General features: G+C 42.7%; 1 protein-coding gene across 5 annotated transcripts in view; it reads right to left on the bottom strand.

The window, feature by feature from the left end:
* Positions 1 to 1,219: 1,219 nt before the first annotated feature.
* Positions 1,220 to 16,690, bottom strand: part of IL7R (interleukin 7 receptor) — a 44,842-nt gene continuing 29,371 nt past the window's right edge. For 2 of the 5 annotated variants that reach the window (XM_029218534.1, XM_029218532.1), the window contains exons 4-8: positions 15,273 to 15,430; positions 14,100 to 14,289; positions 12,537 to 12,630; positions 11,518 to 11,593; positions 7,985 to 11,105 (exon numbers count right to left, since the gene is read on the bottom strand). In XM_029218534.1, coding sequence (XP_029074367.1) covers positions 10,602 to 11,105; positions 11,518 to 11,593; positions 12,537 to 12,630; positions 14,100 to 14,289; positions 15,273 to 15,430 — 1,022 coding nt within the window. In that variant the 3' untranslated portion in view covers positions 7,985 to 10,601. Of the gene's footprint in view, positions 1,358 to 7,984; positions 11,106 to 11,428; positions 11,594 to 12,536; positions 12,631 to 14,099; positions 14,290 to 15,272; positions 15,431 to 16,690 lie in introns of those variants that run through there. The other 3 variants (XR_003792812.1, XM_029218533.1, XM_029218535.1) reach the window with 3 other exon arrangements.

Genomic DNA, 16,690 nt, shown 5'->3' with positions numbered 1-16,690 from the left:
GCCAATAAATATTTACTTAGAAAATATTTACTTAGCAAATATTACTACTCTAGGTACTGGAGATTTAGCCTTGAACAAAAGAAATATGATTTATTTACTCATGAGAGTTCAGTATAGAAGACACAATTCTAAAGTTCAAGGTGTAGGTCCGGACAGATAGGAAAATCTGGAAGGTGAAGAGCCAATGAACGTAATGAAAAACAGCAAAGGTACAGGAGAGACTGGATGACAGAAGGAGCAAGATTCTGGAGAAGGAGGAAGGACTGTGGTAAAGGACATTAACGGTTGACATTGTCCTCTACTGAGGGAGGGGAAGCTCATCCTTTGCCTAGGGGAAGAGTTGGTAGAGGTTTATGGGGGTTTGGGAGTGTGTGGATGGTGATAGTAAATAGAGAGGAAACATGAGTTTTGACTCAGTTTTCTCAAAGTGAAGGTAAAATCACTTGCTGGGAATGAGAAGAACTGAGATTCAATGAGGATTTGGAGTAGGAGGTGGAGGTTTGGCTAGTGATGGAGTGCATTGGGAGAGGATGCTGCCAAGTATGAATAAAGAAAAGCACAAATTTGTAAGGACCCCATTTGGCAACATTGTGAAATTTTCACCAGGACCACCCAGCAGATAGGGAGAGATGCGAATTGTAGGGACGTGTCATATCATCTTGTTCCATAACATCTATCACTGCCATTTGCATACAAGAGGTGCTCAATTAATGGGTGGAATTAAAAAATTATTTAAAAGATGGGAAGATGGGGAATCTTGAAATTCACTGTTGTACCACCCATATCACAAGGAAGAAATCGGACAATGACTCTAGAACAGCAAATTCTCATTTTTTATCAAAGTAGGCAGTATCAAGATTATTCTAGAAAAAAAAAGAAAATTTTAATTCCAAGTAATAATTATACTGAGAAACATTTTGGTCTTTTAATTATTTTATTACAATAATAAAACATACACACTTTCTCCCAAAAGAAAAAGAAGACAAATGTAGTAAATGGAAAGTCTTCTGCTTTCATGTACTCATTTACCATTTCATTCTTCTCCCCCTTAATAACCACTGAAAACTCTTTGGAGCATTGCCTTCCAGACTGTTTTATAAGCATATTCTTAATTCTGGTATTCTGTCTATCTTTATATATAATTTTGAAAAGGTTCTTTTTTAGTAGACTCTTTTGTTTGCTTCTCTAACATCCTTTATTTCCTTCTTTCTTTGTCACCCCTGTTTTGGCCAGGTGTCCATCTCATCCTCAGGTCCAGAGATGGTGAGCCATTTCCAAGTCAACCAGTACATGGCATTCTCTTAGTGACTGTTATTGATCCAAGGATGTGCACATTACTTCAGTTGTGTCAATCATACTGAAGGGAAAAAGTAAATTTCATGTTTAAGAGAGAATTTTTTCCCCACTTAATTTATGTAAGAAATGGTTACATTTTTTTGCTATTAGACTAAAGGATCTATAAATATTGAAATCCTTCCATGGCCCAACCACTTTTCTTTCCCAAAATGTTCTCAGGAAATTTATAGATTAAAGGCATTTCATTAAGTAATGGAGAGAAGGTGACAGTGAGCCTGCTGCTGTATCGACGAAATAGGAAGGGCTTCCTTAGGTACAGGCAACATTTGCGTCCTCCTGTAAATGTGGTGTCATAACTCTCCTCATATCTGACTGGCGTAATTTGCATTAACTGCTGATTCTTTACTCCTTTCCTCATCCATACTCTTTACCTTATGATTTGGAGTTCCCATACAAGAAGGAGTATATTTCTTTACTCCTTGATTCTGAATTTGGCCATGTGACTTCTTTGGCCAATAGGGTAATGTGACCGGTGTGCCAGTTCTGAATGTAAGCCTCAGAAGGTCTTTGTGTTTCTGCTTGTCCCCTAGTACCTCTACTGTGAAATAAGAAGAAGTATGGGTAGACTATTAGTCTCAGGAAAAAGAGAGGGAACTCATGGAACGGTGGTATTCCCAGAGGGACTCAGCCTAAATCAGCTGACTTCCATCTAGGTGCAGATGACTATGTCATCCCCGTCGATACCAGTAGAACTACCCAGAAGAACCTAACTTAGATCAGTCAACTCCCACATAATGGGCAATTTGTGAGAATAAATGATGTTGTTTGAAGCCACTGAGCTTTAACATGGTTTGTTACCGAGCATTAGTGTAGCGATAGCTAAGACACACTGCTGAATCTGGTATTTTCTCCTCATGGGAATGATCGGGAAGAGAGGTGGAGACCTCTGCAGAGTTTCTTCCTAGAAAAATGGCATAGACATTTTTCCCTATTATGGTATATGAAGCTCTGCCCTATTTCTTTTAATGGTTTTGCTAATTTTCCATAGTATGGATATAGCATATTTTATTTAGAATATTAATTTTTTTTCTCTATTACAAGCAATGTTTCATCGATATTTCTTGTACGTATATTTTTGACTCCTTCTGTGATTTCTTCTGTAGCGAATTCTTAAAAGTGAAATTTCAGGGTATTCACCTTTGAATTTTTGCTCTTTTTTCCAAATTGCCCTCTTAAAATTTGTACTAATTTGTATTCCTACCTACAGTATATGAGAAAGCCTCTTTTCCCATGCCCTTGGCAAGCACTGAAGTTTAGCAAGCTTGTAAATTTTCCCAGTTTAATAGGCAAAAAAATCTATCTCATTCACTTTATTTGCATGTTTTGATTCTGAATGAGATTGAGCACATTTTCGTATTTTTATAGTCAATTTCATTTCTTTTGTGAACCCTCTGTTAGTATGCTTTGTCTATTTCCCTCTTGGATTGTTCATATTTTGCTTATTGACATAAAAGATTCTTTGGATGTTAAGATATTAGCACTTTGCCTGTCATACTGTTACTATATTTTTCCAGTGTTTTTTTTTTTTTTTTTTTTTTTTTAGCGGTACGCGGGCCTCTCACTCTTGTGGCCTCTCCCGTTGCGGAGCACAGGTTCCAGACGCGCAGGCTCAGCGGCCATGGCTCATGGGCCCAGCCGCTCCGCGGCATGTGGGATCTTCCCGGACCTGGGCACGAACCCATATCCCCTGCATCGGCAGGTGGGCTCTCAACCACTGCGCCACCAGGGAAGCCCTTACAGTTTGTTTTTATCTTTTCTTTTTGTTGTGGATTTTAAAAATGCAATAAAAATTTATCAATATTCTAAATTTTTTTGTAGTCAAATGTATCAATCTTTATGGCTTTTGGGTTTTATGTCTTATGTAGAAATGCATTCCACATCCAAAATGTATAAAATGATTCACCTATGTCTTCTGGCATATTTGTTTTCCTTTTTTACATTATTTACATCTTTGATCTATGTGGGATTTACTTTGGTGTAAGAAGTTGGTCAGCACATTCCTTTTTATCCACAAATGGCTGGTGTGTTGTTCCAATCTCTCTCTTCCTCTCTTTTAAATAATCCACCTTTACTACATTAATTAGAAATAATGAATTTTTTTGTAAGTACATGGATCTGGACACAGGTTCTCTATTATTGGGCTGGCCAAAAAATTCTTTCTGGTTTTTCTGTAACGTCTTACAGAAAAACCCGAAAGAACATTTTGGCCAACCAAATATATTCCATTGATTGTTCTGTCACAAAATAAAAGAAAAAGAAGAAAATATAACTAAGGATATCTGTAATTTTGTCACTTATAAATGTATAATGATAGTAATTTATATTGCCATTAAAAATGTGAATAGGGCTTCCCTGGTGGCGCAGTTGTTGAGAGTCCGCCTGCCGATGCAGGGGACATGGGTTCGTGCCCCGGTCCGGGAGGATCCCACATGCCGCGGAGTAGCTGGGCCTGTGAGCCATGGCTGCTGAGCCTGTGCGTCCGGAGCCTGTGCTCCGCAACGGGAGAGGCCTCAACAGTGAGAGGCTCGTGTACCGCAAAAAAAAAAAAAAAAAAAAAAAAGAGTAAAATTTAAAAATCCTTTGTGTAGTTAGTTTCTTCTCATTTTTTTCCTCTCCAGAGTCATTCAAGCTCTTCTTGAACATGTATTTTCCCACATAGTATCTGGAATAACAGCATATGTATATATGCACATGATGTGGAAGGCTACACATCAATTAATAAATGTCATTATTTCGGAGGAGTGGGATTGGCGAGCAAAGTCTTTTACTTGTTACACTGTATATGTCTATGTTTCTTGAATTTTGGGGAAGAGGCATGTATTATTTTAGTAATAAACATCAATCAAGATTTAAAGAAATGACTCAACATATGAAAATATTGTAATCAAAGACCTGAATGAAGTCTTTGTGCCTTTTAGTGTATTTTTAAAATTTGATCCGCTTGTGTTTTCAAGATGTGCCATCATTTCATCTGCCAGTAATGATCATTTGGTTTCCTCCCGTTTAATATTTATGCTTCTTACTTTTCTCCTTGTATGCTTGCATTTCCTAGATTTCTAGGCCAATGTTAAATGTGATGGCAATGGAATTTCTTTTGTGTTATCTGTAAATTTAATGGAGTATAACCTTTAATACTTCATCATTGAGCATGATTCTGGTTTATGTCCTATTCTTATTTTACTAAAGCTTTTTATTTAAAAAAAATCCTAAGCACCACTCAAATCTACGTTGGCAACTTCATACTACGATTCATAAAAGTTTATTAATGTGCAAAAAAGGGAGTTTACAGTGACGCGTATTCATCAGTATCCTGCTGAAGCATTTATTGAAACTCTAATTAAACTATCTCATAGGATATAACAGCAGTATTTCATTGTTATCAGTGAATAGCAGTGTCTTTAGCTTCATAGTAAAATGTTTTCTGATTATTTTGCATTTTCTCTAATGACTCGTGCAGTTTGCACTTTGCAGTGACTAATTTGTTATAAAAAAGGAAAAAGTCCTTCTCAGTCTCTGCAAGTTCTTTTCTACTCCTTGATGAGAGATCTTTACCCAGAGTAGAAAGGAATTCGCCCTCATGATTTATGGTTGAGGGATCCACCAGATTAACTCAAGTGTTAAGCACTGAAACTTTATTTTTCAAATCTCAGGGACTTTGTGTGTTGTTTGCTTCACAGCTGGTTTTCACTAGTGTCCTGAGCAGTGTTAACGTATCCCTCGGACCCACCAGGTTTTACGTGACACACTTTGTTTGTCTGAACAGCTGCCTCATTTCAAGCTGTACACAAATTCCATACAAATGCCACAAGCTATTAAAATTCAGAAGCTGGGTTAGCCTTCAAATGTGGATCTAAAATATACTAAATAAATGAACAAACAGAATTAAATGCAGGTACTCATCAAAGAAAGGAAGCTTTGGAAAATTCTTCCCCACACCACCTCGCCCTATTGTTTCTCCACTTCTGTGGTTATGGTGGTTAAGAGTGCAGCTGTGGAGGTAACTGTGGATGGAGGAGGCAACTGACACCTTGCACGTGGCTGCCCGGATGAGCTATTCTCTCAGGGATGCTGTGCCTGCCTCTGCCTGAACCTGGCATTCTTCTATCTCGAATGGCAATGAGGAATTATCTTGACTAATAAAATGTCATTCACTAATATATTGATTCATTCATTCTATGTTTTGAAATCATTTAATTACTTATTTATTTATACCATGTTTATTGGAGTATAATTGCTTTCCTTCTAGATTTTACGTGCTGTGTTTAGCAGCAGACGTAAACCCCAATAAGTCATAATCCTCTCCGCCAGAGCGCTCAGAAGCCCCCAGGGACATCAGACCAATTAGACAATTCCAAATCAGTGTGGTGACAATAGGGGTAAGTACACACGTGAAAGTTATTATGCCACACCCCTGATTAAAACCCTGTTAAGCACCCTCTTCCACCACAGACTAAATCAAAATTTCGTAGGCTGGCATGTCAAATGCCACTGGCCCCACCAATTCTGCCAAGTGCCATCTCAGCCAAGGATGCTAAGCTGAGTAGATGCCCATAGACAGCTTCCATGGAAGCACCTGCTGAATGAACCTGCACACTCCATTGTCTCTCTGAGATACATTGACACCTACATCGGGATTTGGCGGCTGGCAGGTTTATCTCTAGTGCCCAGCAAGTAAGGTATAAACTCACCCAGGTCGGTTGTGTGTGTTCCCAAACTCATTTAGTCCAGTCGGACTTGTTACTGTAATTACATGATGCAAGCTGGCAAAATGTGAGTGTGCAAAGAAAGACTGCTGCTGATCTAGGAGCACTACTGAAATGGTTTGAAGAGACTTGATAAAGGCATATTGAGAGAATATTGCTAGCAAACAGGGTGGGAAAAGTGATGGTAAGAGACTGGAGTGGGGATATAAAGCTAGGCATCTACATTTAGATATCTTCTAAAGTGTTTGAAAGTTCTTTTCCATCTTAAAGAAAGCAAAACTAGAAGGAGTAGATGAAGTGTTCCTGGTGTGTATTACTTAAGAAAGACAACATGGAACTACAATCAATGACCCCAGAGAAACAGCCTTGGCCTTGTAATAAAAGAGGGATGAATGGGCATCCACTCATATGTTTTAAATTCAAATAAGATGTTCAAGGTAGACACATATTGTTTTTTGATCAAAGTGTCCTGTGTCTGACTCTCAGCAGTAACCACCAACACCCTACTGTTCGCAACTGAGACAGATAAGAAGACATTACCTACTGTATTTGTAACTCCCCAGATGGTCCAGGCTCTCTCTAAGCTCCATCACTTTGAACATGCTGTTTCCTCTGCCGGGAAATGCCCTCTCTCTACTCCAGGCTCTGTTAGCTGGCACTCTCCTATTTACTCTGCACTTCCTTCACGCCACCTCTTCTTCGTGCTTCTTCCCTAACACATCCTTGGCTGTCCTTGTTTCCTCACCCAGCAGTAGAAGGTCCTTCCTACATTTGAGGAGCTCCCGGCTCTGTGAAGCAGAGCCTGCCTCTCACTGCAGAATAGGCAAATACCAGCTATTCTCTGCCCCGACTCCCACTGCTGGCGCCCAGACACAGGACGAGGCATAGCTGCTTTCAGCCACAGGCTCCTGCTCTGCCTTTAAACCAGAGCTGGTGATGTGCAGCTCTGGGACCCTGCTGTCGAGTCTGCTCTGGAGCGGGTGGTGGCAGTGAAGGGCTGTTTCCTATTGCTGGAGATGCCAGTGGTTGAGATGCGGGATGGCTCTGTGGCCTCCGTGTGTTTGGTTTTTTGGCCCTCCCAGGTATTCTGGGAGCCCCCTGATAGCCTTTCATAAATTCCTTTCCTGCTCAAATTAGCTAAAGCTGTTTCCTATTTGCCTAAAGCTAAGATTCATGGCTGATATTTTGACTCATCACCCCCATATGACATTGTCGACTGTTCCAATGTGTCTTTGTCCCCGTGTGATTGCAAGCTGGTGACATCCCACCTCATCTCCATCACCCCAGTGCCCAGCCTAGTGCAAAGTAATGCAGAGCAGATCCTCAACGAATTGCTAATTCGTTAATTTGCAAATGAATTACTTAATCGATGAAAAAAGTTTCCTCTGAAAATCTCAGTCCATAAAGTAACAGCAGATGACATCGGGATGTTTCCAGTGGCTGAGGAGAAGCATGGCCCATTTTGGTTATCCTTTTATTCGTATTTCTCATAGAAGACAAGTGCAGTCACAGAGAGTTCCATAGTGTTTAATTAAATATATGACTGTAACACACATCGGATACTTATAATACACTTAGCAGCACTGCAAAATGTTTGTAATGCATGTGGAAGTACACAGTCAAATCAGAGACTTTCGGTGTAGTGAACAATGGATATTTTAAAGAATAACCCTGAAGAGAAACAACGGGACTGGCAGAAATGCCATCTGATCTCCATCATTCCAGCTGTCTGATCACATATGCTCACTGCCTTCCTGACCAAGTCTAAGTCTTGTAGCCTCTCTACAAATGCTCTGAAAACACAAGCATGCACATCTGAAACAGCCCACACTTGGCTTTTCTGAAGCAAATTCCCCTGGAAATGAGAATGAAGGGAGAGGCAAAGGCTGGTAGAAAGTCAGTCGAATAAGCCAGGGTGCCCTAGATTCAGACATGGTTGTTTAATTGACCAAATTACTTAACAGTTTTCTTTTCATTTCACGCCATATAGAACTAGCAGTTTACATCTCTGATTTATGCCCTGTCTCTGACCAGGAGTTTTTCTTCCTTAATGAAATCCCAAAGTGGGCTGGTCAGAACAAATTTGTAATCTTACATTATACAGTATATAATCAAGCGTTAGCAGCAGTTATGATTATAAGAGTATGATACATAGATTTTACATACCTCCGGTAACAGACAGACATTCACACACTGAATTCAAATGAGAATCTATGCTAACAGGATTTTAAAGCTGGAGGGACCTTGATCTTCCTTGAGACCTATCCCCTCCTTTCTTTGAGAGATTGTTTATTTATATGAGGGATACAAACTTACAGCTTCCAATCCTGACTTAACATGTAAGGTTGAGTAACTTACCTGTCCTGTCTGTGTCCCCATTTTCACACAAGGCAAAGATAATAATGGTAAGTACTTCATAGGACCTCTGTGAATAAGATGCAAGAGAGCTAGGCTGGGCGTGAGGTTTCCTGTGATGACCTCTTCCTGGAGACTTGGCTCACGTTTCTACAGAAGGTAAATAACCCACCTCTGCCTGGTGGAAGATGTCTTCTGCTCACACGCCAGGCAGATTCTGCTTTTCTTCCACAAAGATGTGTACCACTCTTGTGGCATTTTCCCTGCCTGTCTTCCAGCAGGGAGCTTTGAACATGCCTCCATGACCGCATTTTGTGTTATAATGATTTGTTTGCAAGCTACCTTTCATTAGATTTTTCACTTTGTGAGGGCAGGGTCCCAACCTTGTTTGTCTTAGACCTCCCAGCCTACCACTGTGGTTGGCACAGAGCAAGCTTTCCATAAATACTTGTCAAGGAAACGGAATGGGTAATGCTTACAGAGGTGCTTTGAAAAATCACAGAAGTGCTGAGCAAATCTAAGGGATTATGGGACTATAGTCATTGCTAGTGATTCAGAGAAAAGCAGTGGAAGGTACAACACTGAACTAGTCTGATTATCATTAGGTCTCTAAGCCAACAGATAAGGTCTATTAGTCCACTATTTAAAACTCACTTCACAGACATCACAAAATAAAACCAAAAAGAAAATTTTAAAAATTAAAAGCACTTAATCTCCTGCCAAACAAACTAAAAACACCACAAAGAAAAAAGGCAAAGCATAAATGACAACAATGAGGACAAACTCCCAAACAACAATATCAATCCTGGACAGATGTCCTTCTTGATCTGTGTACACCCGGAGTGGCGATGGGGATGGTATGGGGGCCTGTGTAGAGGCATCAGCTGCACTGCCCTGAGCTGAGACTGCTTCGCTGCCTTGATTTGGCTTGAGACAGCCTTTAAAAATTTATCTGGACCAAGAAATGCAAGAGGACCCATGTCAGATGTTCTCTATATCTTCGGGAAAATGGCCACAGTCAGCTCGCTCACTGCATGGGCTTGTAATTCCTTCTCCCTGAAGTTTTGTGGCAACATTCATGGTGATAGAAATCAGGATGGTGGATGGATTTGGGTTGGGAAGTCTCTACACATATAGAAACATTATTTCCTGGCTCACGGCTCGAACGCACCAGTGTCCTGAGTCAGTAACAGGTTCTTCCAGCATCAATGGATGCCCCTGGGTGGGAGGAGCAAGTGGATCATGCTCTTGATAACTAAAAATAGAAATTCCAGGCTTCTAGTTGATTCTCTCTTGAGCACTTTTTCAGAAAAATGGAATAAAATGGTCTTTGTGGCTTCGTCTTACCTTCTCCACTTTTTGTAGACATGGCTGGCCATGGTGCCTCATATGTCATGAGGCCATTCCTCCCGCCCCCTGTCTTCCTTGTAGCCTTTTCAGTTCGGGTGACCATAGGTCCCCATTTGCCTGGGACTGTCCCGGTTTACGCTTGTTGTCCTGGAGTGATTATTTATAACTTCCCCTTTCACTTGCAAAAGTGACCCAGTTTGGACAATACACTATACAGTCACCCTGTTCTAAGTGAGGTTTGGCGCTCGAGAGTGGGACAGTCCCTAGTTAAGAGGAAGGCACATGACTTGGAGGAGATGCAGTTAGACTCCTGGGCAGCAAATCTTGATTCTATCCCTTGCTGAGTGGGGAGCATGGATAAGCTAATTTAAGCTACAGTTTCACCATCTGTAACATAGAGGATGATACTAATCGCACCCACCTCCCAGGATTATTGTGAGGACGCAGTGCGAAGATGTGTAGAGCATGTAGAATAGCACTGTGTACATAGTGATTCCTGATAATGGTATCTCTTATTCTAATTCTCCTCTCCTTCTTTCTTCCGTTGCTCCCTTTTGCCCTCCCCACCCTTCCATCTTTTCCTCCACCCTTTCTTTCACGCTTTTCTGCTCTTTTTCCTTTCTGAAATAAATGAATCATTGCATTGCCTGAAGCAGAATGCCCCTGCCCCCTGTCTCTTGCCACTGAAGCAGGGAGGTGTGGTCGAAACACTGTTTCAGAATCCTGTGGACCATGTCGAGGGGCTGCTTTCATTTTGTCTTCTTTGTGCTGTGAGCGAGAGTGGGACTCGGTTATCTTTGTTCATCATGATGGTTCTGGCCATCGATTTCTTGCAATTCACTGGTTTTGGTAGAAGCTGGACATGGTGACATAGGCTTCTTCTTGACTTGATCCCAAGGAAGTGAGGATGGACTGCCCCTGGGCAGCAGGGTTCAATGTCAGGGTTCCGGGTTGGAATGGAAACAGAGGGGGCAGGGTGCTGTTTGTAGTTCCAGGGCCAAGCAGCAGGTCTTGGTACAGGAGAGGCCCATTCTTGCCACCTTCCTTGCAATCTGGGGATCTGGAGAAGGGGAGCCCAGGGGCATCACACACACTGATGTTCCCAGCCAGGCACCTGAATGACGACTCTCCTCTGAAAGATTTTGGGCTGATGCCTACATGCTCGGAGGGCCAGTTGGGGCCCTGCATACCCCCTCCGAGCCTCTGCTTCCCAGACTCCTCTAGCTGTGGAGGAAGAGGATCTTGCAGAAAGCCTTCTGCTTCGTCTCTAGCTTGAATGCCATCCACCTTATGAATCTGGCAGTCCAGGAAACTTTCAGGATTGAAACTCACATTCAAATTCTGCACCAAAAAAAAAAAAAAAAAAAAAGAGAGAGAGAGGCATTAAGACTGCACCAGAGAGACACATCAGCAAATGTTCTGTTCAGGAAAAGAGCTCAAGAACTTTCCAACAGGGGTTTACCAGGGTATGTCAGAGAATTACCCACATGTTCTGGTTGACTCTTTGCCTCTGGAGGTGCTGTGATACTTCAGGGTCTGAAGTATCCCTGGGGAAGTCTGGGAAATTCTGAGACTTGTATTTCATTTTAGTTTCCCACCTCCAGGAACCTGCAGCTGGAATCTTATGAGGGACCCTAGTTATGTGATACACGAAAGACCGACACCTGAGGTTCAGCCATTCCTCATCCTGCAACATCATTCTTGGCTGCTGGGATGCCTCTGACATCGTGATGGAAGCACCAGACGCACTCACTTTTTTTGGTTTCTTGCACAGTTGTTCCAGAGTCTTCTTATGATCAGGGAGACTGGGCCATATGATAGGCTTGATTCTGAAATAAAAGGACATTGAAGATGTAATGAATGGTGGAGGGAGCAGGCACAGTAGACCTTCCCACTTACTCTGAGCCAGGAGCCAGAAAAGCAGATTTCTAGCCTTGGCTCTGCCACAACTAGGTGGGTGATCTTGGACAAGTGACTTGCTTTCTCTGGGCCTCAGAATCCCACCAGTCCATGGAGGGGTTGGACCAGAGACCACTGTCACTGACCTACTCTGTGAACCAGACAACAATGATACACCCCTGGCCAAGAGCCCTGGAGAAAAGGAACAATAAGTCTTGGCAATGATGTAGCTATGAAACTAAAATCTGATCTGTTCATCTACTCCCCAAAATAGGCTTTGTCATCTTTCTTTTCTCATCATTGGCAGCAACTCCTCTGCTCTGATTTTGGTGGAAGTGAGACATACTTTCAAAGTTACACAGGGAAATTGCTTTAGGGTGGTACTTTAGAAACTGGAGTATCTTGCGGGGCGGCGGGTATGTGACCCTGTGTTGAGGGCATCTTCCTAAAACATTAATAACTCTACTGAAGTGTGTCTAAATGATGAAACAAGCGTGGCCCTATCATGGGGTAGAATGCAAAAGTCTCATGAATTTGTGTGCTGAAAGCTAAGACCTCAGAAACATTCTGCATTTCCCATGGGTCCCTCCAGCTGCCCAGGCATTCTGGGAGGATGGCTCTTACCCACTGAGGACACTTGGGAGGAAAGGTTTGAGGGGAAGGATTTGCCCTATGTTCAGTTTATATATTTTTACCTCTTGTGAAATTAACTATGGAAATTCATCAGTGCCTGAGTATGAAGAGGGATATAGGGCCCTGCGATTCCTGAAATGCCTATTCCCCTTTGCAGTTTTCTCATCATTAAACAGGACTAGAGCTCTGACTGTCTGGAATCCCACATAAACACTCTCTTGATTAGTTAAAGAAATTCACCTTTTTTCCCACAACACACAGGCCAGAACGACCATCAGAGCCACAGAGAAGAAACTCAGAATGATGATAATTAGTAAAACAGGATCCATCTCCCCTGGAAGGCAAGGATAGATCTTGGTTAGCAATCATGAAGCGTGCCGTGGGGGAGACTTTCAGGATGCTTTGAGTTTATTTAGTAACTTGGGCCCATTTATTATTTCGTGAAAGTTGCTTTTCAGTAAACAGGATGATGTACTAGCTTTTATGGGGGAATTTGGGCTTCAGTAAGTGACAGTGTTGCTGAAACAGCTTCTGTTCACTGGTGCTGAATAGAAACGTGGAGACAGAGTTTTGGGTGAAATAGAAAAGAGTAGCTTTTATTGCTTTGCCAAGCAAATGGGGCCACAGCGGGCTCATGCCCTCAAGACTACGTGACCCACCCTGGAGGGGGTAGTGAGGAGTCTTATAGCGTTCAAGGAGCAGGGCGTGGCCAGCTTGTGGACCTTCTTCTGATTGGTTGGTGGGGAGGAAATGGGGAGTCAGCATCATTAACCTTCTGGTTCAAAACAGTCTAGGGTCTACGTTCTTGTGGTCAGCAGTTTTCATCTGGTAGGGGTGTGCTTCCTGTTAAAAACAACTTAGGAATGTGTGTCAGGCCTTTATCTGTATCTCTCAGGGAACCACGAATTCGGTGGCAGATGTGGCGGATTTATAATCTATAAATTGTTACCAGTTCCCCAGCCCAATAGCTATTCTTTGTTTCTACACCTTCACATTTCTCAATCATTAACTCTTGAGTCAGCCTTCCACTTCAAAAGACAAGGACACAGGAGCTTGTACACGGTTTCAGCACCGACTTAGGTGACCAGGTCCAGAACATCTGTCACTTGGAATTTAAAAGTGACCTAACATTAAAGACAGCAGCACCCCCTGCCTAACTTCCACCACCGAGAGAGAAGCTGAGCAGAGGAACGACGAGAGATGCTCTACCCTGCAGTCTCAGCAATTCCTAGGGTAAGGACGGGAGGCTGGTGCAGCAGAGCTGTTCCGTGCATCCCCCAAAGGGAAGGTATATGTGCGGTGCTCTGGGTCCCCAGTGGTCTGCCTGAGCTATGCCCCTTGGTTCTTCTGGCTGTTCTCAGTTCCTAGACCCCCAGGATATCTTCATTATTCTAGAAAAGGAGACATGGGGAAGCCACACCAGCCTACCCATCTGCCACTCTCTATGGTATTCCCTAGAGGGACTTGGCGGGACTGGCCATTGGGATCACAGTCTGAATTGGTAAACTAGAGGTAGTGGGTGGGAATTTTGTTCAAAACTAGTGGCTCCCAGGAGTGCCCAGGACAGTAAAGTCCAGACAGCCTACATCAGCTGATCAGTGACTAAGAGCCCTACTCCCACCCCTTCTTCGTTCTTCACAAAAGGGGCAAAGATGGCAGGTCATTTTTCAAAGAAAGTGTAAGAATGCCCTCTGGGGAGTCCTAACTTGTGGGTTTGTTTCATCTCTCTGGCTCTCACTGTCTCTCACAGACTTTGACATGCAAAGCACTACGGGGGGGGAACAGACTCCAGTCACTTCTCACCTGGGCCATTGGTCTCTGGAGTTCTGAAGTGGAAACTTGGACTCCATTCACTCCAGAAGCCTTCAAAATAGTTGGTGTTAGGGATGGACCGAACTTTAATCTCATACATTGCATTGGGTTGTAGCTTTCTCTGTAGGAGCATCAGCTTTGTACTGGATAAATTCATGTGCTGAAGAGCAAAAAAAGGCCACTACATTTTTAAGGTGGAAAAAGAGGCGGTGCTCACATCTCCCAAATCATTTCAAGTTGAGTGTCTTTAGTCATGTGGGCACTCTCTGGAGGTTCTCTCATATTTGTTAGAAAAAGGAGCTCTGACGTGGAGGGGTTGGAAGCAGAATTGGGGCAGAGTGTGTGAGCTCACAAACAATGCTGCAAGTGGTCAAGGAGGGCAGTGATAAAATGGGTCTTTTTCTTTATTCATGTGAGTTGGGCTCTCCCAGTCAGGGAGGGTATAAATCACTCCCAGGCTCCCGCCTTCCTTTCCACACTCTAATCTCTTCTTTTTCTTTCCCTCCCATTTCACATCCCATGGAGAGATGAAAGGGAATGGTAAGGTTAGTGAGCAAGAATCATTTTCCTCTGGAAAGATATAATTCTACATCGTGAATAGCAATATAGAGACAGAGTCTCTCCAATAATGTGTGTCATCCTTAGGAGGAAAAAGTACTCTATCAATTTGATGGGTAAAAAGTAATACCTATGGTTATGTACATTTAGATTTATTTGATTATTAGTTTTTTATACTTATTGAAATTATATATTTTGTGAGACATTTCCAACTTTCTTGCTAATTTTTCTATTGTCATATTTGTCCTTTTCTTAATGATTCATAAGACCTTTTTATATTTTAAGAATATTAACCATCTGTCAGTTGTATGTGTGGTAATTTAAGCCTAATTTCCTTTTTTTTTTTTTGCGGTACGTGGGCCTCTCACTGTTGTGGCCTCTCCCGTTGCGGAGCGCAGGCTCCGGACGCGCAGGCTCAGCGGCCATGGCTCATGGGCCCAGCCACTCCGCGGCATGTGGGATCTTCCCGGACCGGGGCACGAGCCCGTGTCCCCTGCATCGGCAGACAGACTCTCAACCACTGCGCCACCAGGGAAGCCCTATTAAGATATTTTTATATACATCTTCATAAATTTTATAACGTATAAATGTAGTTGACCTACATACCATCCAATCATTTTCACTTTTTTCCTGACGGTAGGCTACCTCATGCATTAATTCTTTCACATACTTCTTTTGTAAGTGCGATGTATTAAATGTCACCTCAAAGTCATTTGCTCCTTTGCGATAGACGACTCTTATGTCAAAAGGAGCCTCAGGTTTAACTGAAAAGGAAATAGAAATGAAGTCATTCTATAGGGTAGTCAAGGAAATAATTATAATTTTTAAAGTTCATCTACTCTGAAAATCACATTCCTTTTCTGGGTCAGTAAAAACCATTTCTTCTTCTTCCCGGTTCAAAGCCTGACTACATTTCCCAGCCTCCCTTGCAGTTGGGTGTGTTCTTGTGAAGGATGTGGGTGGAAGTGATGTGCACCGCCTCCCATCCTGGCCCAGAAACCCCACATGTGTGACCCCATGCTCGGTCCCCTTCTGCCACTTGGAGCCATATGTTGAAGAGAGTGGAGCCCCAGGATGGAGGAGCCCTGAATGTTGCTTGAAGGAGCACCACCCACAGGTTAGAAACACCCATTTTGGCTCTTACATGAGCAAGAAATAAACTTATGGTGGTGGAGATACATGCTTTAGGGCGTATTGGTTACAGTAGCTAGTGCTAATTTTACCCAGAAAACATATTCTCTTCTCCTTTTGAGTACTAGAGGACTTGTTACTAACTAGCCCTGAAGCAGGAGAATTTGAACTTTGAGTCTTCATTATTCTGCTAAAACTGGGGGCCTTACACCTCATCTCAGTTACATGGAAACTGGGGATCTGCATCCTGGCCCTGGCTCGTAACTTCTGGTGTAACTGCAGGTTGCCTGCTCCTTCAGTCTTGTTTGCTTTAGCTCTAAACTCCTCTCTGGCTTCTTCCTCCTGTCTACCTGCCTAGGATCAGAGGCACCATATATGAAATACTGTGGGAGGGAGAGAGGTGTTATTTCAGGCAGAACAAACCTGGAGAAAGGTACTGAAATCTTACGAGCACATGTGTGTCAGGACACCTCCCACCCTTGACTTGGGGTTTCCCTGTCTTGGCCTCTTTGCTGCTCTTTCACTAAAGCCTGGGAACTTAGTTGTCTAGGGATGGGGCAGCCACTTGTTTGCATGGCTGATCTCAGACGGAGATTGGGAGATGCATAGGTTAAAATCTAACCTAAACCTATTGTTAATGAGGGAGTGTTCATCACAACTTCACACAGTAGACTGAGCTGGATTCCAGGCTATATGATCTGGGCTTTAAGACTGACTTGCTGACCCAGTAAAATGAGCTCATGTGGTGAAGTTTGGCCCCCTTGTCATAATCACTTGCTCGTAGTGGTGGCTGCCTAAATGTCTCCTGCCTTGATTCCCCCAGAGGTACTGAAAAAGAGGAAGTGCTTCTTTCTTTACCCTTGGATGTCTTCTGCAAGGGGAAGTTTACCCTT

This window comes from Monodon monoceros, unplaced genomic scaffold (assembly GCF_005190385.1).
Source record: "Monodon monoceros isolate NGI ecotype Baffin Bay Population unplaced genomic scaffold, NGI_Narwhal_1 Super_Scaffold_12, whole genome shotgun sequence".
Lineage (NCBI taxonomy): Eukaryota > Metazoa > Chordata > Mammalia > Artiodactyla > Monodontidae > Monodon > Monodon monoceros.
This window is presented reverse-complemented; position numbering and strand designations above follow the sequence as displayed.